The 26,682-nt window shown below is 37.2% G+C and overlaps 1 protein-coding gene across 1 annotated transcript in view; it reads left to right on the top strand.

Annotated features, from left to right (window-relative positions):
- The window catches only part of TBC1D15 (TBC1 domain family member 15), a 34,818-nt gene extending 10,003 nt beyond the window's left edge, over positions 1–24,815 (top strand). The window contains exons 5-17 of the mRNA XM_080363812.1: positions 278–488; positions 5,568–5,670; positions 6,618–6,815; positions 8,333–8,461; positions 10,300–10,403; positions 10,703–10,797; positions 12,209–12,325; positions 15,832–15,932; positions 16,664–16,763; positions 17,125–17,222; positions 21,673–21,789; positions 22,363–22,449; positions 23,129–24,815. Coding sequence (XP_080219938.1) covers positions 278–488; positions 5,568–5,670; positions 6,618–6,815; positions 8,333–8,461; positions 10,300–10,403; positions 10,703–10,797; positions 12,209–12,325; positions 15,832–15,932; positions 16,664–16,763; positions 17,125–17,222; positions 21,673–21,789; positions 22,363–22,449; positions 23,129–23,323 — 1,655 coding nt within the window. The 3' untranslated portion in view covers positions 23,324–24,815. The remainder of the gene's footprint in view (positions 1–277; positions 489–5,567; positions 5,671–6,617; positions 6,816–8,332; positions 8,462–10,299; positions 10,404–10,702; positions 10,798–12,208; positions 12,326–15,831; positions 15,933–16,663; positions 16,764–17,124; positions 17,223–21,672; positions 21,790–22,362; positions 22,450–23,128) is intronic.
- The last annotated feature ends 1,867 nt before the right edge of the window (positions 24,816–26,682 follow it).

The raw sequence follows: 26,682 nt of genomic DNA, 5'->3' as shown, positions 1-26,682 counted from the left end.
TAACTGCTGGATCACTTTTGTAAACTGTAGGCACAGCTTTAGGGGAGCAGTCTAATGGACTTCATCATTATTTTAGAAGTCTGCAGAAGACAAGGAAACACGAAGAGAAATCCAGGAATAGGAATTACAGTAGTTGTGGTATGGCATTTGATTATCAGAACCATTGCTGAGTTTCATGGTTTGGGTTTGTTTTTTAGGAATGGCGATAGATATGATGCATTTGTAATTGCTAACAGTAGAAGTCAAACTAAAATCATGTGGTAATTTTGTTTTTAAGATGTTACAACTCATGCAAATGGAGAAAGCAAGTGGTCGTTCCTGTTCAGTTTGACAGATCTGAAATCAATCAAACAAAACAAAGAAGGCATGGGATGGTCATATTTGGTGTTCTGTCTGAAGGATGATGTGAAGCTTCCAGCTCTTCACTTTCATCATGGAGATAGCAAGCTATTGATTAAATGCCTTGAAAAGCATGTTGTGCTGAATGAGTAAGTATCAGACAACTCTTAGTTCTGGTTTAAAATATGGATTATTGGTGTATGTTCTTAATTCTGTAATTAATTTCAAATTAGTGCTTCCTAATGTATTTTCTCTTCCCTTTTTTATTAGTGGAATCAATTTTCCAGGTGACTGAAATGGTAATTTCACATACACATTTGGAATGTAGGCTGAAATTTTAAAGTTTTTGGCTGAATTTATGAACAAGTTTAGCATCTGTTCAAGTGTTACTAGCTCCATAATACCACAGTAGCTCCCTCTAGTGAATACAGAAGCTTCTCGTGAACAGACAGTGTAAAGTTAAGTGCTTATTCATGAACCGCTTCTGTTAAATTGTTTCACACTTGATCCTTACTATTCAAATCAACTTTCTGAATGTAAATGTAGTCCCTATCATGGTGTTAAATATTTGGCTTTTGTTGTGTATTTGTATTGTGTTACCTCCAGGTTTTTCACTTGGGTAAAAGGCTTTTTGAACAGCATAGCATAAATGCTCTCAGTAAGTAGACATGAATATAATTTAAGAAGACAACAGGGTAAATAAGAGTAGGCAGAGCATGAAGAAACAATGAGGTATAACAGGTACACCTGCAACAGGTGTTAGATCAGTGTAACAAGTATTCTGTTTTTGAAAGTGTTCTGTTAACATCACTTGCAACATAATATTCCAGTGACAGATTTGAAGGCAAATAGTGAAATGTCTGTGTGAATCCTTATAGGGGGCTCTTCTCACATTAGTAGCATCAGTGAGGTCAGAGTTGCCTTCAAAAAGTGTGGGGGTGCTAGGCTGGAGAGCAAGCCAGAGGACATGAGGGCTCTGTGTTCATTTAACTGATTTGTGGAAGGCTTTGACAGTGTCAAAGTGTGATGTTGGAGTTGAAGGTGTCAACTGCTTGGAGAAGGTAACATGGTCAGCATGAGTAGTTGGTGAGATAGTACTGGCTGTAGCATTGTATGTGAGATTTTAAGGGGAAAATTCAAAAAGACTGAAGGAGGAGCTATTAGAGGGATGAGATAAAGGTGTAAGTAAGACTGTTCTCTGTAGATTAGGAAATCCTGGATGACAACTTAATCCTAAATTTTTTTCTCTACATTCCCTTTGAGTTCTTCCTCAAATATCCTTTCATTTTGTTTACTAATTTCACAGCTTCTGTAGGTGCAGGGGAGTGGTGTTGCCCTGCCATCCCCCTGCCTCTCTCTCCTTCCTCCCAAGGAAACTGTTCCTTTTCGAGCGTAGTGTTCTGTGTTTACTTATTTGTGGATGTGTTCCGATTAGTTGCTGGGGTGCTAGGGCAGGTTTTTGAGGCAACCTGTGTAGCAAACAGAGGAAAAACACCTGTATGGCATCATGAGTTGCTGAAAGCTTTATACTCGATGTGATCTGTAGCCTATGTACTGTGTACCCTGTTTCCCCGAAAATAAGCCCTAGCATGATTTTTCAGGATTTTGAGGATGCTTGAAATATAAGCTTTACTCTAAAAATAAGTGCTAGTGACAGTTTATAAAAATAATTTACATAGTGTCGAGGCAGCTATACATGTAAAAAAGGAAAATTAATTGACAATAGAATGCAGCAGGACAGATAGACCAGGTGATGCGGACATTCTTGATGAACAGGACCAAGTTTTAAGTAGGCCTAGTGAGTGCATTTGACCATGTAGCAAACTGATTTGCATTGACTAAACTTGTTCTTCGGATTAACTATCAACTAGAAACTCAAAATTTTAGATGATTTTTCTCTTTTACCTTCGTTTCAGCTAATCCATTTGAGGCTTTGAAAGAAGCTGCTTTTAAAAATTGCCACTATTTAAAGAGCTTATTATTTTGATATTTTTACATGTGTATATACACACACATATATATATACATAAAAAACAATAGCAACAGAAAAGTTGCTCATTAAAATATGTAGTACTGCAACTACAGATCTGTAGTTATATTTGCCTTAATTTTGGCAGATTTCCATGTAGTTAATGTGGAGACACCCGGACAATTTAATATTTTTTGCTCAAAGGCGTAAAATATTTACAACAAGCTACTGCTCTGCTATGTAACAAGTTACTTTGTCTTTTCATATTCAGGAAGTTTTTTGATGATTTAACTTTATGGTTGAAAGTTGTGTGTGTTTGTTTGTTTGTTTGTTTTTAATAAAAGTCAGGAATCTAAACTAGCATACCGGAATGCCTTAAACCATTTTATGATATTAAACACCTAAGCTCCCTTAAGTTCGACATCTAGGTTCTGTCCAGCACTTGTTTGTCAGTTTGTTACTGCACATGTTAGGCACTTTGTGTTACTAACAGACATTATTTCCAGTTCTTTTGAGTCATAGGCTGCAAAAAATTCAACTCCACATTTCTATGTAAAATCATTGCTTATTGGCGAGTCACTGAAATAAAACAAAACAGGTAGTGATTTTGGTTCCTGTTTCAAACACTGTCTTTTTCAGATTGCTTGTGGTGAGCAAAAAGGCTCTTACCATTCTTCCTTTATTTGACCCAGTGGATTCTTAGTTCTTGTCCTTTATAGCCTCTTGCCAGGTGATACAGATATTCTTCTTGGGACAGTGGAAAGCAGTAGCTGTCAGGTGGAGAAGAAACTGTATGAAGAGAGGCAGTCATGTCCTTGTGTGTCTATTTTTAAAAGAAGGCAGTGGTGTAGGGTTTGTGCAGTCCGACCCAGCAGCTGTGCACTGTGGTGTCCAGGGCTGCTTACCCCATGGAGTTCTCTGCCGAAGGTAAGACAGAGAAACTTGGGGTGATGTTGAAGCATTCAGGATGTGCTGAGCTGCTTATAATTGCCACCTCAAACACTTCTAAGCATTGATGAATGCAACAGTAGATACTTCAGGAACTCTAGAACATAAAAGCTGAGGCAGCTATAGAAATTAAATTTGAATGAAGTTAAAGCATTGAGCTGAGCAGGAACTTCCATGTAGAGTCTTCTCAGTTCTGCTTCTTGCACCAAATTATTTTCTGTGGTCTAGTCATGAATTATGATTATTTTTTTTAAGGAAAAAGAAAAGAACAAATGTGCTACAAAAGCTGTAGAAATAGCAGATTGCAGTCTCTATACATTTCTGTTGTTTCCTAATGGCTATTTATGCTTTAGTACATGATGTATCTAAGCTCACAACCTCTTCTAGGAAAAGATGTTTTCTCAGCTTTCTGGATACCATAAACGAATACTTGGCAGCATAACTACTTGTTATCCCCATCCTCTAGTTTATAATATATGGGATATTGAGGTTAAGACAGAAAGTTTAGCATTTCTCTAAAATATCTGTCATAAATATTTTCTTGCTCTATTCCTATTATCTCGAAAGTTTTTGCCCTTCTCTACTGCCCCTCTTTATAAAATGTGACATCATTGCTGAAATCAGTGTGTGTGAAGTGACTAAACTCAAACAAAATATTTGTAGTTTATTGCTTTAAACATGATGTGCTTCCTAGTTTGGCACCAGTCTAACATTGAGAAAAGACCACATGTACAGCTGACACTTTCTAACTTTCAGTATTATGAGTGTTTAATAAAGTGTCTAGCTCACAAATTTGTTTTGAACATTACTCAAGTAGCTCTTGATACCCAACTGACTGTCCAGAGAGAATGCTTAATTAAAATGGGGATATGGTACAAAGTTTTTGTTCTTCTAGTTAAGGAAGACATAAAACATGACTCAGCCTTTGCCCCTGTGCTGCTTTTTTTGCAAAAGCCAGTTGAGCTTCATTAACTGTTGCTACCTCAGAACTATGACGGTGGTGTCTGGCTGTCTCAAAATGAGATCTCTTGTTGCATTTCATATCCGTCCATGTTAAGAGTGTCCTGTCCTGTTGGAATGGCAGAGAGATAAGGCTTATTAAAGTTCTTATCTTTGACTTTAATAACATGGTAGATGATGCAGGTACTAATAAAAATAAAAGTAATTTTTCTTTCGAAGACTAGAAATAGTGGATTTAAACTTTAGGAGAGAGCAGTAAGAAGTACTTTATAAATTTAGATCTGTTTGGTCGGTTAGCCAGAAGGCAAAATGCTTGGCTTTCCCCTGCCTGGCTACCAGCTCTGAGGCTTAAATGTCTGCCTGGCTTCTGAGCTGTTCTCTCTTCTGTCATGTATTGAGCTGTAAACTGGTGATTCAGGAGCCAGGTAATGAATTGATGCGGTATATGTGCTGGAGGAGTGGAGATAATGTGATGTTTGGGATAGGGGTGAGAGTAAAAAAACAGATCGAATAGGAAGAGCAGCACAGTTCCACTGTCTTTGTTGTTATTGTTTTCATCTGCCTGTGCAGGCCTGCCAGAGAAGCAAATGTTAAATTGAGAACAAGAGTGTACAAATACAGTGAGTTAGGCCAACTTGGGTTTGTGGTCATTTAGCTTTTGGAGTCTACACAGAAATACATTTGCAGGGCTGTACTGAGAGGGTTCTGTTTCACAGTACAATGGCTGTGCTGTTTACAAGCTCCTGTCAGTATGAATCTTTAGAATTAACCAACAGTGTTGGTTAGAAATTTGTTGATGTACTTTCATACATTGAAAAGCAGTTTGTATTCCTTTATGTAGTGTTTTACAGGGTGCCTTAATGTAAGATTTACTAGGCTGTAGAAAGAATTCCTTAACTGTATATGGTGACACAGGCGCTTTTCACTTCCTCTTTTATATTAAACTCTACCATGTATGTGTTGAAGCTGATCATGTCTCACTAAATTTTCTTTCTGTATCACATCCATTATAAAATATAGAAAACTATAGTTGAAGAAAACTTTGTTTACATGTGGGTGACAAATATTATCTTCCAGAGCAACATTGTCAAAAGCATCATGATTTTTCAAAGGATGCAAGAGTACAATTCAGAATGAACATGATGATGACTAATCTTGTGAAAAAGGAAAGTCCTGTTTTGTAGTGTGTTAGCTTGTGAACTTGTGCCAAGACCTAAGGGTGATCTTCCATCAGACCTGCTTTCTTTCCACAAAGCCTGAAATGTGACTTCAAAAAGCAGTAAATGTTCTAAAAACATTTTCAGGAAGAACTAGTGGTACTTATAGAAACTGTTTTTTAATTTTATTGCAGATCTCCACAGGATAAACGAATACTTCTTGTGAATTCTCAGAACAAGTCTCTGTCTCAGTCTTTTGAAAATCTCTTTGATGAACCATCATATGGCTTATTACAAGTATGTATTATCTTCGACTTTTTTATTCTGAAGACATTTATTAAAGACTGTACCCTACCATGTCACAGAAATATTCCCTGAATCATTGCCATTGTAGGAACATTGTTTGTATCCTAAACCAAATGTTTGCTTATAAGTTGTTTTCTATGTTATAATAATTTCTTAACTTCACTGTGGTACTATTTCACACCTGTTCAAGTTAATATTGTCTGTGATTCTGTATATTTGGGTACAGATAGTTTTAGACAGGGAAAGAAGGAAAAACTTGAGTTACCAAAACATATTAATAGGAATTTTCTAAATGTTCCTTGACTAAATATTATTTTCCTTTATATTTTCTGAGAGCTTTGAAGGGATGGTATCTATACAGCAGCAAAGAGCACAATATTGCCTTAAAGAGGTTTTTTTTTAAAGAGGTGTTAGAGCTGCTTATCATTTGGTGGGGTTTGTGGACTCATGAAAGGCAGCAGCAAAATGTCCAGTGACTTGATTGAGGCCAGAGTTCTGAGTCACTGATTTGTTTAATTAAAGAAAATTTTCATGAGTGTATTACATCAGTTTCTGGACTTAGTTGTCACATCAATTTTTGTGTGAGATTCCTAGCAGAGTACATGGTGATTCGAGATGTGTTTTCTCTATGAAGGTTAAGGAAGATGTTTTGTGGCATTAATCACTGGAAAGTAAACAGTAGATCTGATCCACTTTTATAGGTAGGTCAGGTTTACTGAGCACACTGCTATTCAGTCTTTTAAATCAATGAGTAGTATTATCTTAATACTTGAGGTATTTTTTTTTATTTAGGTAATGAATGTACTATATGAAACTACTGGTACACACAACTTCAATAACTTTGAGACTTAGTCTTGTTGTTTGGTTTCTTAGAGTACGAGAATTCTGAATAATCTGAGGATTTTCATATTTTACCTGTTTTCCTTGTTATAACACAGAAATTGAAGAAAGATCCATACACAGTAACAATGGGAAGATTTTCCAAAGTTACCAACTATATTTTTGACAGTTTGCGGTTAAGTGACCCTTCAAATCAAAGGCGACCACCATCAGAAATGGCAGACTTTCTTAATGATGCTATTCCAGGACTAAAGATAAATCAGCAGGAAGAACCAGGATTTGAAGTCATTACACGAGTGAGTTGTGTAAATGAATATGATACAGATGCATTGATTCTTTTTTGATGCACACCTTTAAAGGAGCGGTAGGACTTGAAGCTTGGTGACTTATCCTGTTTATGCTTGGTGATTGTGGCACATACTGTCCTACCATTTATTCACAACAGCAAGATCCTTATCAGCTACTTCTAGAATGTTGTTTTTATGCCTGCATATTTGAGTTTTGCTTTGAAAGAAAGTTTGTTTTTGCTGAAATGAGGAGTATTGTTATCTTGGAGTCGTTACCCTGAAAAGTGACCCATTCCATGTTTACTGTTTCCTCTGTGGTCAGATAGAGCTACGTTAAGTAAAGTCAGTGTATACAAGTTAATAACCATCTTCCTTGGCCAGTCACTTTAACATTTCAGTTTGTTTTAAGAAGGCTAGGAAGATTAAGTATTTAATTGGGTGATTAATGTCTAGGTTGCAGAAATGTATAGATTTATGTATGACTTGAACCAAAGTTAGAATGAAGTTGTAGTTGGATCATGAATCCCTTTGTGTGGGCTTTTACAGGTAGGTGGAAAAGGTTTATTTTAAAATGCTTGTAATTTACTATTTAAGTAGCTCACATGTTTTTAGAGTGTTAAACTGTTTTGAATGTTGTTTTTTTTTTCTTGAGTTCAAAATAGTGTTAACAACATATCAGTAGTTGTGTGAACTATGAAATTCTAAGAACTTGCTGCCTAGCACTTAATCAGTTAATTTATCGATGAGAAAAAGTATAATGAATGCTACATATTTAAAGTAACACTGACCTATATGTCTTAATGTGGCAAATACCTTAAAATTCTGAAGAACTGAAACACAAATTGATTTGATGGTTGTCATCATCACAATACTTTTAGAAAGTAAGAAATTAGCATCTGCTGAATTCTGCTGTGCTTAAACATGCAATTTAGGAGCTGAGAGAGTCTAACCACAAATGGTGTAAACTTGGTTGGGTATTAGGAGTTCTGAAAAACATGTATAGTTTTGGATTTTTTTTTAAGGTGCAGTGTACTTAAATTGATCTTGTAGTCACACTGTCACATCCCTGTCGTTTTTCAGTTCTCTCCTAAGATGCACTGGTATGTATCAGAAAAGCGCTTTTGAAGTGAAGCTCCCTATTGCCCTTGCTTGCTGTGTTGGGCACACATAGTACATTTCTGATTGCATAGAGGCTTTTTAGTCCATGGGAATCTAGTTCAGATGTGTTTGTGGAGGTAGAAGGTTATTTAAAACACACACATACATCCTCCTCCAAAATCTGAAATCTTAATATGTATACCCTGGTCCTCAGAACAGAGAATCTTACTCTAAAGATCTGCTTGTGTTGGTCCACACTATTTGTTAATGTGGACACAGCTGTAGATCCTTAGAGTTGCTGACAGAGATGTGCACGCATGAAAGTGCAGTTGCATTGAGTATAAGAAGCTGGTAAGCTTAGTACTGTTTGCACAGTTGTTTAAATTGAAGCATTTCAGTGGGATTCACATAACATCTTTGTGTTTCAGATCGATCTAGGAAAACAGCCTGAAGTTAGTAGAAGAGAGCCTGTGTCAGCTGAAGAATGGGCTAAGAATATGGATTCTGATGGAAGAATTTTAAATGTTGACTACATAAAGCAGTCGATATTTAAAGGGGTAACTTGTTTTTCTAAAGTCAGCAACACCTGTGGCTTGTTTCTGGCTCCTTTTTCTTTCCTTCCCAAGCCATGGTTGTGCTGTTTTCATTATACTTGTGATGCTTCATGCAGAATTTTGAGCATGAGCCAGTAAGTGTTGTTGGAGAGACTGCATAAAGCATGATTTTGTACTAATCAAATTAAGTCTTGCCACCATACAAAGCGCTCTACAAGGAGGTAGATCTCGTGGCTGGCTCAAGTGAATGAGTTGAAAATACAAAGGCTGATGTGGTAAATAAATCCAGGTGCCTTTTGGGAAAATGCCAGTGCTTCTGCGTTAGGATATCGGGTTTATTCTTTTCGAGGCTGTTTTCTTATTCTACTCCAGCAAAAGCTTATAGTCTTTGCCCAGCAGGTTGCCTGGATTTGGCTCTCATCAGAGCAGTCCTAAACACTTCTGGTGATGTTTATTATTGAACTGAGTGTTTTTGCTCAGTATGGATGTGAGTTAGGTCTCAGTGGTAGAAATCTTTAAAAATTTAGTTATGTCCCATAGCTATTCTACTTAATGTTACTTTAATATTGCTCTCCTTCTTTTTTTTTTTTTTTAATAGGAATCCAGTTGACTTAATGCATTCTTTGTGTACCTGTCGATACAGGTTTGCAAGTGTGCAGTCTTGCACTCTTGGAGTTTGAGTAGAAGTAGAGAATGATAACATGGATATTACAGTTTTTAAAAGACCTATACATATTAAGTAATATGTGAAGAAGGGTAGAGTGAAACTAATGAGACCCTTTTCACTTTTTGTGTTATTTAATATACCTGTGCATGAGGTGCCTGCTTAAGGACCCTTCTGCAATCATGAGAATTGCTACAAACCTTTTCTTCCTGTAGCCAATTTCTCTGTCATCTGTTGTCCATTGCCAGAAAAGTGAGTGCTCAATTTTATTTATGAATCAAGATCCCAGTAACTTCCAGCACGTTAAGTTCAACTCCTCTTTAAAGAAAAAAGTTAAAATGCCTCTCTTAAACTTTTTGCCTGTCATTGGAAAAGTTCTGGTTGCTACATTTTTTTGCAGTGGTTGATGCTATTCACTGCACCATCTCTTTGCCTTAATCTAGTGGTAAATAAAGAAATTTATTGAGGAATCAAGCTGGCCTTGGACTGGTAAATGAGGGAGTCTGATAGCAAGAGTGCCTCATTCTTAGGAGTAACTACAGGAGTTGAAAGAAACTCTTTTGATGAGAGTAGGATATGATTCAGCTAGTACATTTTTGTCATCTACAAATGATGAGCATTACTTGGAAAGATTTCTGACAAATAGTGTCCTTGCGTGGACATCAGCATTTGTGATTGCTTGGAAGATTCATCTACATGTTGGCCATGTCTTGTTAGATTAATTTGTTTGTTTGTTTGTTTTTTAATAAATAAATGGAAGTCTGATCCCCAAGATCAGTTTGCGGTGAGACCAGAAGTTTGGCAGTTAAGCAGCACTATGTTTAAATGTATAAATTCTCGAGGTACTTTTTTTGCTTCATGAAGTTGGTGATGACCATAAGGTTCCTATTTCCAGCAGTGAAGCAAAAATATAGCAAGAAATATCTTTCATACAGTTTCTTTTTTTTTAATCTTCTGTGAATCCAGTGCTTCTATACTTGTCTGCTTATTCATATTCTCTTCCTCTTGTTTCCTTCAGTTGTCATACCGTATCTTTTTTGGCTACAATGTAAAAAGAAGCTTACTTATAAAAATTCTCTTTAAAGTTGATACTTTAGTAAGTGTTATATCACTATAGGAACATTTTCTCACAAAATCAAAATAGTCTTTTTGTTGTTTCATATCTGTTTTTCCCTAGGGTCTCTGCCATACTTTAAGAAAAGAAGCATGGAAATTTCTGTTGGGGTATTTTCCTTGGAACAGCACTAAAGAAGAGAGAGCAAATCTACAAAAAATGAAAACGTGAGTACAGTGAGTTTTTTGTTACAAAATAAATTAAAAAGCTACTTTTTTTCTTAAGGCATATAGTGATGTAGAAGGCTTTTTAGAAACTTGGAAGCCAGCTGCTGAAGGCTGTTGAATGCAAGGAAGTGTGTGGGATTTTCTTAAAAATGATTGTTATACTAAAGTAAAAATGTATAAATAGGATGGTTTTATCCCATTTATGCCAAAGAACACCTGAAATGAATGAATGCTTAAATGAAAAAGAGAAATGAAATAATTAATCATGTTTTGGTTTCATAATTATCTTTCTTCTTCAGGGATGAATATTTCAGGATGAAACTGCAGTGGAAATCTGTCAGTGAGGAACAGGAGAAACGAAATTCAAGATTAAGAGATTACCGGAGTCTTATAGGTAAATTTAGATTTGGAAACATACCTAATGGTACAGATTCACACACTTTTACAATTTGGTATTAAGTTGAAAAAATGTAGCCATTTGAGTAACCTGTATGAAGAAGCACTCAAAACTAACATGCTGCTGTTTTCAGAGCTGTCTGAACTTCGTTATGTACTTAATACTAAAAGTTTCTTAGCCAGAGCAATTCAGAGCTTTACACATCAATGTTATAGAATGGCTGGATTTTTTAACTTCCTTAAGAACAGAAAACTCTTTATTTCATGTTATTTCATGATGTAATTTTACTGGGAATGTCATTAAAATAAGGACATACAGTAGGAGTGTGAAAACTTTTCTGACCATATTTAAAAATTTCTTACAGGGATTTGTATATGTGCATTGTGACTTGTGGAGCTTTATACCTACTTGTAAAAATTTCATCAAGTTCTGCTGACTATTAGCAGTTTGTATCCTCAGTTCTCTTTGTTAATGAGATTTGGGTACTGACATTTAGGATTACTAAACAGTTATTTCAGGAGACAGGAGAAGATTTTTGTGTTGTTCTAAGATATGGACTAAACTTATTTCAGCCAGTTATTCAACAGGAAAGCTGAAAGATTTGAGAAAGCCTAATCTTAGTAGTTAAGTGTGTGTGTGTGTTAACAGAAAAAAAAATAATCAGAGTTAAACAAGTTTAAGTTTTGTTTCTGTTTTAGCAGTTCTGTTCCTTTTAAGCATTTGAAATGTAAATGACAATACTAGGCTTATGTTGTAAAATAGTTCCAAAACTACAAAATACTCCTTTTATTAAAGTGTGCTCAAAATTTTGCTTATTTCAATACATGAGTCTCGAATTTCACATTATTGAGGAGTATGCTGTGTGCTTGGTATGTTTGAGGCATGAAAACTGCCTGATGAAACAGGCAGTTTCAGCTCACTATGGGTTATAAGAACTTGCTACACAGAATATATAAACAGGCTGTGGTGAATTATCACAGCGTCTTTGAACTGATTGTGTGGTAACTTTCCTACTGTGGCCTATGCTGCATCACATAAGTATTCATAAATGGCATTGCATAGCTAACTCACACAAAATTGTTCTTAATCCCTCTAAGTGTAAAATATTTTCACTGAATTATAATCAGGAATTTTTCCATAAATATTAACAAAAAAAGGGACAAAAAGCCTTGAAATCTGTTTATTAGCAAATCCTTTTATTTCAGACAGAAAGGATTTTCTTTATTTTGAAATATTATTTATTTTTAAATGACATTCAGTTATGGAGTTGTCTTAAGCACTTCAAAGCTCTGCAACAGTGTTTGAAGGAAAAAAAAATCATCAGCTTAAAAAACCATTCTGAATTCATTTGATGCTGGCTTTGTAGAACCTGTTTTGAAGGTGTTTTTAATCTGAACTGTTTTCTTAGAAAAAGATGTAAACAGGACAGATCGAACAAATAAATTCTACGAAGGCGAAGATAATCCAGGATTGATTTTACTTCATGATATTTTGATGACCTATTGCATGTATGACTTTGACTTAGGTAAGTTTATGTTCCTCTGAATGTAAAAGGCTTTTTAGTTTCTGATCTGCAGCTTTGCTTATGTTAAGGCCTGTTAATACAATTGAACTTGTATTGATCACAATGCTCTTTGCAAATGTCAAGGCATGTTTTAATAATGCAGACAACTTTGTTCAATTTCTCATCCTATTTCTTCTTCTGTGCTATCTGATGCTTATCACAAGCATCTGAATTCATGAGCTGAGGTGGGGTTGAGAATTTAGTGGCAGTTTATCTTCAGTATAGGTCTACTGTTGATGTGTGGGGTTTTATTTGCTTGTTTTAGAATTGAAGCAAGTTTTCGGACTTTTGAATGAGTTCGGGTCTTTGGAGCTTGAATGTGCTACCATTTTTAAGACTGATATATCAATAAAAATTATAAACCATCTGCACCAGCTGTAATTAAAGCTTGGCACAATGAACCAGGTGTTTGTAAACACGGGTATTCTTATGAATACTTTAAAAGCTGGTTCTGGAGGAGTACACTTAGCAGTCTGTCAAAAATTATGCTTCAGCGTATGCATCTGTTGCAGAAGGAAGATTGTATAACATCTTGCTTTAATCACAGTGTACACGAGATGACTAAGTCTTGGCTTCTGTTCGGAAAGAGGGGAAAAAATACTTCTAGCTGCTTCCCCTGTCCACTGCTGGCATGGCATTTGGCTGTTCTGTACCTGGGGTTTTTTTTTGTATTCTGTCTCAGGAAAGTGTTGAGATTCTAAAATCCCATTTGTGCCAGATTTTGCAGGCAAAAAGTAGGAGCAAATTTTTAATTACTAGTAAATTCACTGCGGAGCCGTAGCACTAGTCAGCTTTTGTCCTTCTGTCATTGTCGAGAGTTTAGATTGCAGGGTGACAATAAAACCCTGGCAGATGTATTGTTAACCTCGTCTCCCACCCCTTCCCCCTTTTGCCCCTCCCTCTCCCCCCTTCCCACTCAGGGCAGGCGATCGGGAGGGAAAGAAGGACACAGAGAAGAAAGTTGGAAAAATTAAAAATGTTTTACTAATGCTACTAATAAGAATAGAGAAAATAATACAAAATATACAAAACCGATCTTGAAAAGTCTCAGCAACTGCAGAGCCGGCACCTGAAGTCCTGGATTGGACTCTGCAGCCAAACGAAGCTGGATTCAGTCTCTCACTAGGCCTCAGTTCGCAGGGATGACTAGCAAGGTCCTCTCCTAATGTCGGCCATAAGCAGAAGGGACAAAGAAGGCAAAAGGCAAAAAGGGACGAGATCCTCATGATCTCCCACTTTTATATGAAGTATTCACGTGAATGGAATGTTATACACAGTTGGTCAGTTTCTTGGTCACCAGTTTCTCATTGCCCCTCTTGCGAGATGTCCATCCATGCTTACCAATAACTTCACATTCCATTGCTATGTTTACCAAAACAGGTATCTGGTTCTCCAGGAAAATGCAGCTAATATGAAGGCTTTAGCTGACAGGCAAAATCACTAAAAGAGAAACTTGTTTTTTAACAAAACCAGGACAGTCATGTCTGTCGAGATACTTCATCTTTGGCTTGAAAAAGAAGGTGAAGACTAGAACTGATGGACATTGTTTAATCACATAACTCTGTTCCACACATCTTTCTGTATGTCAGCCTGTCAACCTGCATTAATGCACAGTGATGTATAAGTGAAATTAAAGCGCGTTAACCACCCACTCTGTTAAAAATTATGTAGATGCCTTAAATGTATGGATTGGGCAAGCCTTCTGTTTCATAAACAAGCAAGAATAATGGAAATATAGTACGTTTGATATTGTATGTCTCCAGTGCTTCTAACCTACTCAAGCTTTGGTACAATGCAGCTCTTAATCCTTTGACAGCAACTGTAGAGAGATCTGAATAATGCCATTACCTGCCACATAGGGGAGGGGACAGAACAGCCTTTAATGCAATATTTTTCTAAATGAATTCCTCAAGTCTGGATTAATGACACTCGTTTTATTATTGAGAGACTTTTAAACTGTCTTGAACAGAATTTTTTATGCATTTATTCTTAATGTGTGTATTCTGTATTAAATGTGTGGGGAATAAAACATTTTTTCTTTTGACCTTTTAATTCTTAATTATTGTTTTCTGTTCCTTGTTCCATTTTTCTTCTCACAGCTACTCCATATTTTCACAGTCATTGACTCCAATCCTCTTTTCAGTTATTTAGTTATAATTGCATTGTTAAGAAATGGAATTGGCCAAGCTTGAGTCTGAGAAATGTCATGTTGTGTTGAACCAACCACTGGTGATAGAAATACACGTAAATCGTGCTTTCCCTTTCTTAGAGAGGTCATCAGTAATAGGGCAGTAGATAAGCTGACTTGAGCATCAGTAGTAAGGCAGCTGGAAGAGTTGGGAAGAAGGGGAGAAATGAGCTAGCCTTAAAAAATCCTTGTCCTCTTAATTAGGCTGTTAATAACAAATAAGGAAGCTGGAAGAAACATTAAAGAACTATAAAATTTTGAAAATGTTTTGTATACAACTAAAATTTTTAGCTTTTTGTAAAAAAGCTAAAAGCATGATATGCTCTAAAAGTGGACATTTCATTCACCAGTTAAGTGTAGGTTTTTTCTTAAGGCATGTGAATGCTTTTTAGGGCATATGAACTTGATTCATCATTTCTGGGCACAGAAACCTAAAGGTACTTGCTTGGATCGGATCTGATCATGTGTTTCTTTCATGCTTCTCACAAGCAGTACTTTACTGTTAATCCCCTTCTGCAGTTTTGATAGGTAGTAGTGGTTTTTTTTGTTGTTGGCTGCTTGGTTCCATAGATGGTCTTAGGCCTTAGTGTATTTAAAATACCATCCAAGCAGAACAGTGCCTGCTTCCCTGAATACAGGAATCCTTAAAGCATATTCGGTGCCAGAAAAAAGAAATGTTAAGCGCAAAATTTTCTTCCTAAAAGCTATTGCACCATATGTTTGCTCGGTATTGAAAATCAACATCTCTTCTGCAAATCTATTTGAAAAGAAAATCTTCACTTGTGGGGGAAAAAGTGGGAAGACATTTAAAAGATTTAAAATGTATAGAACAAAGGAACCAATTACAGATGGAGTGGAGAATAAATATAAGTCTGTATTTGTGATAGTGCAAGGTATATATTTAATCTTCTTAAAAATATCAATATGTGCTTCTGAGCTCTAAATGGGAACTTTTTTTACTAAAAATCTATTCTGCTGTCAGCTCAGTTTGAATGTATTTCAACAACTACAAAAACAATGCATTTGTTTTATGTTTTCTTTAGGTTGGCAGAAACTGCTGCTAAATCTTTTTAGAGCTGCTAGATGTTGTTTATTATTAATACAGAAATGTCTTTACTGGTGGTTGAGTTGGAAAGTTATACTATCTGTATAAACTTGGAATGCAAGCATTCATTTCACTCAGTCATTCAATGCGTTTGAAAAGTTACTGTTGAACTGCTGGGTTTAACTAAATCCTGTTTGCTTTTTTTCTCCCCCTGCCCCCCTTTTCTTCATGAAGGTTACGTCCAGGGGATGAGTGACTTGCTGTCACCTGTCTTGTATGTCATGGAGAATGAAGTAGATGCCTTTTGGTGCTTTGTATCGTACATGGAACAAATGGTAAAATTAGGCCCACATAAACATATAAGCTATGGATAGCATTTGGGGTTAATACAAATTTCACTGGGTTTTTGTCAATTTTTTTTTTAAAGCAGTCCTGTTATGTTTGAAGTCAATGTGTTGCTTTGTTTTTTTCTGATTGACACAGGTTATGGTGGGTTTATTATACTATTACTGTGCAATACAGAAAAACTAAGCTCCGTGGAAATTCCGAAGTATAATAACTCAGACGCATCACAGACAAATTTGTATCAATCAGGAGTCCTCTAGCCGGATTTTGTTCAAGATAATGGTTCCCTGTAATACTTACCTTTTGGCATTTATTAAATGCAACTTAGACTTTCCACAAACCAAAGCTTTTATGCATTGTGCATGTGGTGAAACAACATGACTGGTATGAGAATAATAATAATAATAATAATAAAGTTGTCTTTTTGTTTGAGTGGTACTGTTTAGAGGTACAGAACATAGGCTGATTTAAAATATTATTTATTACATGCAAAAGCATGATGAAAGAAATGCAGTTCACTGCTTCAGTTAAACCTTTCAGTAAAAAAGCAGACATTTTCATTAGATAGACGTATAATTAAATATCCGTATGTTAAATACCTAAAGGATGAGGACCACTGTTGCAATAACAAAAGGGTTTTTTTAAATTAAAAATAGCTGTAAATCTCAAAATTGTCATTGAGTTAATAAAAATGACAGTGCTAATATTTTATTCCATCCAGCATCAGAATTTTGAAGAACAGATGCAGGGTATGAAGACACAACTAATTCAACTGAGTACTTTGCTTCGCTTACTAGACAGTGGATTTTGCAGTTATTTAGGTAGGTGTAGTATTTGTGCACAATAACTAAAACAACCTGCTATGTTCTATGTGCATTGATACCCTTACCAGTTTTTAACCATAATTCCAATAGTAGTAATATATGAATACAGGACTTGTAAATTAATAATGCCTGAAAGATTTCAATAATTGCTCAATGCTTATTGAAAAACAGGGGCATCCTGTTACTGCTTTTAAATATATGCCATCCTCTGGCAAATATCTTTCATTCTAAAAAGGGTTTACCATCTTAAAAATCAGTGGTTTGATTATGTATCTGTAAAGTGTGTTGTTCTCCCTACCCACCCAGTGTTGTCTTAATCAAATTTGGTGTTTATGAAATGTAACACTCTTTTTCCTAGAATCTCAAGACTCAGGCTACCTTTATTTTTGCTTCCGATGGCTTCTTATCAGATTTAAAAGGGAATTCAGCTTTCAAGATATACTTCGACTTTGGGAGGTAAGAATATATTTCATCACACAAACTCCAGCAGTCTTTGGACTTTAGAACAAAAAGCATAGACCATGCTACAAAGTGGCTAATACTCTAATACGTATATGAGTATTTTTAAAAACTGATTCAGTGCAATGAGGTGAGGACATATTAAAATCATTGAATGGTTTGGGTTGGAAGGGACCTTCAAAGGTCATCTAGTCCAACCCCCTGCCATGAGCAGGGACATCTTCAACTAGATCAGGTTAGTCAGAGCACTGTCCAGCCTTGAATGTCTCCAGGGATGGGGCATCTACCGCCTCTCTGGGCAACCTGTGCTAATGTTTCGCCACCCTTAGTGTAAAACATTTCTTCCTCATGTCTAGCCTGAAGCTTCCCTGTTGTGGTTTAAAACCATTACCCCTTGTTCTGTTGCAACAGGCCCTGCTAAAAAGTCTGTCCCCATCTTTCTCATAGGCCTTGAAAGGCCACAATGAGGTCTCTCCAGAGCCTTCTCTTCTCCAGGCTGAACAACCCCAACTCTCTCAGCCTGGCCTCATAGCAGAGCTGTTCCAGCCCTCTGATCATTTCTGTGGCCTCTTCTGGCCCCTCTCCAACAGGTCCATGTCTTTCCTGTGCTGAGGGCTCCAGAGCTGGATGCAGGACCCCAGGTGGGGTCTGACCAGATGGGAGCAGAGGGGCAAAATCACCTCCCTTGACCTGCTGGCCACGCTGCTTTGATGCAGCTGAAGATACAACTGGCCTTCTGGCCTGCAAGTGCACATCACTGACTCGTGTCCAGTCTTTCATCCACCAGTACCCCCAAGTCATCCTCCACAGGGCTGCTCTCAATCCCTTCATCCCCCTGCCTGTATTGATACCAGGGGTTGCCCTAACCCAGGTGCAGGACCTTGCACTTGGCCTTGTTGAACCTCATGAGGTTCACATGGGCCCACTTCTCAAGCTTGTCCCAGTCGCTCTGGATGGCATCCTGTCCCTCAGGTGTGTCAACTGCACCACTCAGCTTGGTGTCATCCACAAACTTACTGAGAGTGCACATGAACCCATTGCCCCTAAGGGACACCACTTGTTACTGGTGTCCATCCAGTCATGGTGCCATTGACTGCTACTCTCTGGGTGACTACATCAGCCAATGACCTCAGGCCTCTGGGATGCATATCATGAAGCATATGTTATGTCTTTTTAGCCAAAACATGAACTTGGGAAGTTAATGAAAAATATTTATAAGAACTGGTGGGGATAAATTGGCTTTTTCAAAAAGGTTTGTACAGGATTTTTTTTTATTTGGACAGATGAAGCTCTCAAGTGTAAGTGGTTAAGTGGAGACTATCAGTGAATTTTTAATGTAAAAGAGTCTATGCCAGAAGAAATAACATTTGTGTGTGTGTCTGATTAGTTGCTTCATATTAGTAGTACTTCATAGATTTATTGGAATGAAGCACTGGCAACATATTTTTTGTGTTAGCCAAAACCACTAAGAGGATGATGTAAAGTAAAACATCAAAATGTGGAAGTTCTGATAATTCCAGGTTAATGAGATCTTAGGTGATCTTGGGATCAGATGGAGTAATTAAGATGAACTAATATTTTTGTTGAACGCTCTTTCATTCTTTGTTCCAAGAAGATTGAGAAGTGTGTCAGCGCTACAGGTTTATTGTCTAAGATGCATTTAACAAGAGCACAGTAGCCACTGAAAACTCCCAAACAAGAGAATAAATGTTCAGATGAATGGAAGGAGTATTTTCTAGGACATAGCATCATATAGAGTTGTGCTGGGGAACAGAAGGTTAATGAAAAGAACAGGACTGAGATGCATAAAATTTATACTATAATGAAAAACAATGTTGTTTGTGGTATAATGAAAAATAATGTTGATGCTTTTATTCACTTTTTCCACTAATGAAAAAGGAGTCACATAAAGAGGAGGACCAGTATTTAAAATTGTCCAAAGTAAATATATTTTAGCTTTTTATCATCACTTGGTGGAATTTACTATCATAGAGTGTTGAGGTGGTATTTTAACTGAAGAGGACTACAAAGTTTATGAATAACATTCATAAATAAGGGAACCAAAATATATAAAACCAAAATAATTCTCTTATTTCAAGGTATAAATGATAATGATTTGGGGGGAAAAAAATCACCCTTTTTTTTTTTCCCCCCGTAGTGTTATCTTCACAGTACTTTTTTAAAGACTAATTTTTCTTTTTAAATTGATGACAACAATATTTGTATTCATAGCTTATAATCCCAGGCTAGCATGTTTTTATCACCTCTGCTTTAATGCGTGTATACGTGTGCATACAGAAAAGAAATGCACTATATTTCTAACTCCTAAGTATATTTTTTCTGTCTTAGGAAGATGAGGGAAACCTACTGATATATGATAGTCTTGTAGGTTCCTTCCAGCACATCATAATGCATGTTTACTGCAAGTATTCGATTTCTTTCCTAGGAGATATGGAATGGGGAAGGGGATATTTAGTTCTCTTTTTAAAAACAAACTAATTAAGGCATTATGTTTTATATGAAGGCTAGTGTCACCTTTGTCACAGTTGAAGTTCAGTGTACAATACTGTTTTATTTGTTTTTTTTCCTTCCTGTACATACCTATCCAGCTTCAATGGTATCGGTGGAGTGTGTATGTGGGATTTACAAGAGCAGGCTGTAGGCATAGGAGACAGTTTTCCCCTTTGTAATCAGCAGAGGGAAATGAACTGCCTTTAGGATGTTTCAGTCTGAGCAAAATTTGTCTGCTGTTTTGTAATCCTTTGTTGGAAGGATGATCCGGAAAATTACAGGCCTGTCAGTCTGACCTCGGTGCCAGGGAAGGCCCTGTAACAGATCATCCTGAGTGACATCATGTGTCACACGCATGACAAACAAACTATTAAGCCCAGTCATCATGGGTTTATGGAAGGCAGGTCCTGCTTGACCAACCTTCTATGACAAGGTGACCCACCTAGTGGATGAGGTGAAAGGCTGTGGATGTTGTGTATTTAGACTTCAGTAAAGCCTCTGACACCCTATCCCACAGCATTCTCCTGGAGAAGCTGGCAGCTCATGGCCTGGATGGGTGTACTCTGTGATGGATAAAGAACTGGCTGGAGGACCTGGCCCAAAGAGCTGTGGTGAACAGAGCCAAATCCAGTTGGTGGCTGGTCATGAGTGGTGTTCCCCAGGGCTCAGTATTGGGGCCAGTTCTGTTTAACCACTTTATTAATGATCTAGGTGTGGGGATTGAGTGTACCCTCAGTAAGTGTACAGGCAACACCAAATTGGGTGGGAGTGTTGATATGCTGAAGGGTAGGAGGGCTCTTCAGAGGGATCTGGAACAACTGGCTTTGTTTGGCTGAGGCCAATTGTATGAGGTTCAACAAGGCCAGGTCCTGCACTTGGGTCGCAACAACCCCAGGCAGCGCTACAGGCTCGGGGAAGAGTGGCTGGAAAGCTGCCTGGCAAAGAGAGATCTGGGGGTGTTGATTGACAGCCAGCTGAACATGAGCCAGCAGTGTGCCCAGGTGGCCAGAAAGGCCAACAGCATCCTGGTTTGTATCAGGAATAGTGTGGCCAGCAAGACTAGGGAACTGATCATCCTCCTGTACTCAGCACTGGTGAGGCCCTGTGTTCAGTTTTGGGCCCCTTGCTACAAGAAAGACATTGAGATGCTAGAGGGAGTGCAGAGGAGGATGACGAAGCTGATGAGGGGTCTGGAGCACAAGTCTGATGAGGAGCAGCTGAGGGAACTGGGGCTGTTTAGCCTGGAGAAAAGGAGGCTGAGGGGAGACCTTATCAGTATCTACAACTACCTGAAAGGAGGTTGTAGCCTGGAGAGTGTTGGTCTCTTCTCCCAAGTAGCAAGTGATAGGACAAGAGGAAATGGCCTCAAGTTGTGCCAGGGAAGGTTTAGATTGGATATTAGGAAACATTTCTTTTTGGAAAGGTTTGTAAAGCACTGGTATTTGGGCTCTTGTAGTGAGGGGATCGGGAGCAACTTTCGCACCTTATTTGATAACCATTAGGACCTTTTGGAGGGATTGCTGAGCATTATATGCTTCTACCAATTCACTGTTAATGCAGACACACTAACCCACACAAATAATTACTTAGGTTTAGTTACTTATGTGTAATTTTGAGTAGGAGAATTTCACATGAGCTGAGGCAGAGCACATGCATGCACAAGACTGCAGGCTTAGGCAGCTCACTAGCATTAGGGTGGAGAACCTGGTAGACACAGGAGTCTTGAAGAATCAGATTAGCATTTGGTGACTCATAGTCGCAGTTGTCACTAGTTGGCTAAAAGAAATATGTCAAATAATTGCACAAATACTTGCCTTCAAAAATAACTTATTTTTTTAAGCCACTTAACTTGAGGGCTTACTTATTTTCTAAGAACTGCCTTTCTTTTCAGAGGAAAAGCGTAAGCATTTCAAAAGTGATTTTCATATTTTAACAGGTGATGTGGACAGAATTGCCTTGCCAGAATTTTCATCTTCTCCTTTGTTGTGCTATCTTAGAATCTGAAAAACAGCAAATAATGGACAAGCACTATGGCTTTAATGAAATATTAAAGGTACTGAGTTCTTATGCATTATTTAAATATTAATTAACTTTTTGGAGTTAATGCAATACGCTTGTATTTCATGTTGGGGAGGAGGAAAGGGTGTGTGCAATCTTGTGAAGGGTTAAACGCGAACTGAATGTCTGTCCTTCGTGTTTTCAAAATGGTTTATTTGATGTCTGTGTTTACTGATAAGATCATTAACAAAAGAAAAACTGTTCTCCCACTTAGACTGCTGCTTACTGTGATCTTAGTTTTTGATTTTTATTCTGTAATCTTATTTGTTATCTCTTTGAAAATGTGAGCTGGGGGTACCTAGGAGGGCTAGATAATTTGGCACATTTAGAAGTATCATGGATTCCTCTTGCAGGTCTTGAATACTGGTGAAAGCCAGCTGTTGCATGCATGCTACAGCATTTACTCCTGATTTATCAAAGCAAATCGAATATGTTTAGCACTTCATAGCTTAAGGGGCAAGTTTATAAGGTGACACTTATTAGCAGTGCAGTGTAGTATTAGTGCATTTTACAGTGAAGTGTATTTACTATTTATTGTACTCACTGTTCTTTCTGAATATATTTTTAGCATATTAATGAACTGTCTATGAAAATTGATGTGGAATATATACTCTGCAAAGCAGAAGCAATTTCTATGCAGATGATGAATTGCAAGGTAAAGATATTTTGAATATATTTACTGAGAGCTTTAATAGACAGTAAAAGTATGTAGTTGGCTGAAATTATACATATATTAATATGAGTTGCGACATAACTAAATGCATGGGTATTATAAAGAATATGCTATATCTATACAGCACCTGTATTCTAACAGTCTGTAAGCAAGAGTGATTCTTTTTATAGAGTAATATTGTTCACTGGGGCAAAGCTGGATTGTACCTTTTGTTGTGATTTCTTAGCTCTTACTAGAGAGCCTCAGTACAAGTAATTCATTCAGTGTGCCTGAGAACGTTTGAGGTGAAAGGTGCATTGCACTGAAAGCATGTGAGACTTATTAGACAGAAACTAATGGTTCACTCAAAAAAATTAATTTCAATAACATGAAATGTAATTATAATAGTTGTTTAGACTTTTATTTTTGCAGTGAAGATGATGTTGTTATTCAGGAAGTGATACATGAGCCTGCCCTCTTGGCTGTCTTTTCAAAAAGCAGATACAGAAAACGGTAACTTAAATGGAACTAATGCTGAGAGATGCTTTCAGTACAGCTAAATTCAAATGAATGATTACTTACTGGGGATGGGAGATGGAGCATGGGGAACCTTGTTGTTAACTTTTTTTCATTTTATTACCGTGACTTTTAATATTCCCCCCGCATCTGTCTTCCTTTCTAGGAATTGCCTCAAGCAGTCAGTGAGATCCTGGGGATAGAAAACAGTTCTGTAACACCAGATTCAGATAATGGAGAGGATGAAAGTGCAGCTGTGTTGAGTTGTCCCACGTCATTGTATCAGAGTGTCTCAACACCTGTAACTGCTGCCAATGGAACAACAGACAGCACTCAACAGATGCCTGAGACGCTGAGCTGAACACCTGTGTAATTACAGCTGGTTAAATTGAAGAAAGACTTTTACTGAGCACGTTTTTTTTTCAAGCACTTGAGAGATGGATATTTAAATTTGGTGTTGATTAAGCTTTAAGGTTGGAAAGAAAATCTGTACTGTAATGCTCTTGCATTAAAGCTTTACAACATGACTCAACTATTTTTGTAGTTTCTTCTACCAAAATAGCCTTTTGTTTTCAATAACATTCCTTAATATTTTTGTAGCCAAGTGCATTTTCTTTTTGCTGGTGAACTGGAAGTGGATGGTGATTAAGAAAGAATTTGAAAATAATGCATTTGCTGAGCTTTCACACATATTGATGTAAGACAGTGTGAGCTCTTTGATTTGAGCAGAATCACAAAAGGCCAGCTGAAGCTGCTGTACAACATTTTCAAGCTGAAAAGATGCTGATGTGTTAAAGAAGGATTGTTTTGTAAATGAATGGGTTTTTCCCTATCTCAAATGTTTACAAAAATACTTCTATGTATTTGTTGCTGGTTGAATGTAGATTTGAAATGGACATTCATACTTACACGAGTTAATGTCCAAATACTGAATTTTGTGTAACAGGGAGTGGATGAACAGTATATTTTTACATTAACATATCTTCACTTTATATATGCATATATATATTTACACACATACACACACTATATACACAAATGTTTGTGAATACTAAAAGGATAGTCATATTTTCAATATCTGAATAAACTTGACTGTTTGTTCATATGAATCAGTTTGACCAAATTAATGCACAGCTCCAACTTGGGCTCTTTTTCGAAACTTTTCTAACTGAAGGTAACTTTCATGTGAATACATTCAGTCCTACACTTGAGGTAGTTTTGCAGTTGATTTCTTGCAAACTTTACTGATATTTATCTTTGCTAATATATTAACTGATCAATTAACTACTTACACTGTTTATATGACAAGATTATTTGGAGAACTAATAAGCAGGTTATAAAAAAATAAACCACAAACCAAAACAGGAATCACAATTAACATTAATGCATTTTTTGTATATGCAAAAGGCAGTGTGAGTTTATTCCATGCCATGCTGATGTCCTTTGACGTTATGTGAAATTTAACATAACTGATTAAGTGTATTCATTATTTGGTAACTATTGTACATATATAAAATAAAAATCAAAGCTGATTTAGTGTTTTTAATTAAATCATATTTAGAGAAAAAAATCTAGTTGTCTGGTGGTTGATATAAGAATATGAGATAGAGGGGATAGCTAACAATGGTTAGTCCATCGATATTATATACTTTGTGAGTAATGAAGAGCAGTGGGAATACTTGTTTATTACAGAGTGGAACATACTTTTCTTCACTAAGCTGTTGATTTGTGGCATGAGGTGGAGCATTCTTTTCTGGAGCAGTTTACTTTTACAAATGTTATTTGTGACATCTGAAGTAAATACAAGTAATACCAAAAGCCTTTAATAGATAAATCAAGTTGTTGCAATAATTTGAGACCTGATTAAACTTCTCTCACCAGTTGCGAGCAAACACTGGAGAGCTGAATCAGTATAGATTTTGTTTTTAATATCGTCAATGTGCTATCTCTCATCAGTTAATAAAATGTCTTATGTGGTGCAGATCAAGGGTTCACAGCTTGGCGTATGTGCAGCCTTTCATTTCCTGTCCAGGAAATGATGGTGAAGCATCTTGCTTTTGTTCACTGTTGAGCTTTGTGCTTTTTGGCAGTTCGTTTAATGTGGCGTAGAATACAAAAAGGCATTAGAACTTACATAATCGACGCTTTGGTTCAAATATACTAACCAAGTTAGTTTCAGTGGTTTTGGAGCACCTAGTTCACTTTGAAGTATACATGCAAAATCTTTTTGTCAAAAATTACATTAAAATGAAACTGTGGAAGGCGGGGAGGGAGGTATCTGAAACAGAGAAATGCAACGGACAAGTCTGTCAACTAACTATGGATGGTTTGGAGTTATTCAGGATATGCACCCACAAAAATTACATGAAACCCATTAAGATTTAAAAGAAAATAATAATTGACCATGAATATTCAAATATATAGGAAATGCCTATTTAAGTGAAATTCTGTAATTTCTTGGAATTACAGCTATGACTGCTAAGAAATACTGTTAGCCTTTAAAACAACCCCAGGCAGCGCTACAGGCTCAGGGAAGAGTGGCTGGAAAGCTGCCTGGCAAAGAGAGATCTGGGGGTGTTGATTGACAGCCAGCTGAACATGAGCCAGCAGTGTGCCCAGGTGGCCAGAAAGGCCAACAGCATCCTGGTTTGTATCAGGAATAGTGTGGCCAGCAAGACTAGGGAACTGATCATCCTCCTGTACTCAGCACTGGTGAGGCCCTGTGTTCAGTTTTGGGCCCCTTGCTACAAGAAAGACATTGAGATGCTAGAGGGAGTGCAGAGGAGGATGACAAAGCTGATGAGGGGTCTGGAGCACAAGTCTGATGAGGAGCAGCTGAGGGAACTGGGGCTGTTTAGCCTGGAGAAAAGGAGGCTGAGGGGAGACCTTATCAGTATCTACAACTACCTGAAAGGAGGTTGTAGCCTGGAGAGTGTTGGTCTCTTCTCCCAAGTAGCAAGTGATAGGACAAGAGGAAATGGCCTTTTTGGGTATGATTGTTGATCTTTTCCCTTTGTATTAAGCACTCAGATGTCAAAGATGAGAAGGTTGCTCTTTAAATTAAGAGTGAGCAGCTGCTGAGAAGGCTCGGAGTAGGCAGGCTTGCTCTGCTCCCCTGCAGTAGGATCAAATGCCTCTTGCAGGGTTCAGTACCTGTAGTTTCCTTCCAGCTGACAGGCAGCCTTGCAAAGAGTTGTGATCAAGAAGGAACCTCATCTTCTACCAAGCTGTTCCTGATTTTTAGGGATGGATTTAGCCTAAGCTGGGACTACAAACACTGCGAGAGGCCTTAATCAGAATCATGATGGCTGAAAAAATGCCATGGGTTAGAGGTTCATCTGTTTCTTTTGTAGAGGAATGATTTAGATAACTTAGCATTAACAAATACAAATCAACTATAAAAGAGACAATACTTATTTAGTTCCTGCAAACCTATTTTGTTTTTTTTTTGATGCTTGACTTGAAAAGAATTACCTTTTGGAGGCAAGTATTTAAAACTCATACTTTTCAGTCGTAGCAGTATTCCAGTGTTATCTGTTGCAAGGTAAAAATTAAATTTATGTAGGAGTTTCCTGAAGAGAGATTTTTGTTATTTTGCCTGTTTGGGCAATTTTATTTGTTAGAAAGTACGTTCTTGAGGGCTTTTTCTTCTCTTTGAGGGCAAGAGGATAACTTACGAAAAGGAGACTAGGCTGAAGCTTCTTGGGCATTTGGAGCAAT

This window comes from Nesoenas mayeri (genome assembly GCF_963082525.1).
Source record: "Nesoenas mayeri genome assembly, chromosome: 1".
Taxonomy (NCBI): Eukaryota; Metazoa; Chordata; class Aves; order Columbiformes; family Columbidae; genus Nesoenas; species Nesoenas mayeri.
This window is presented reverse-complemented; position numbering and strand designations above follow the sequence as displayed.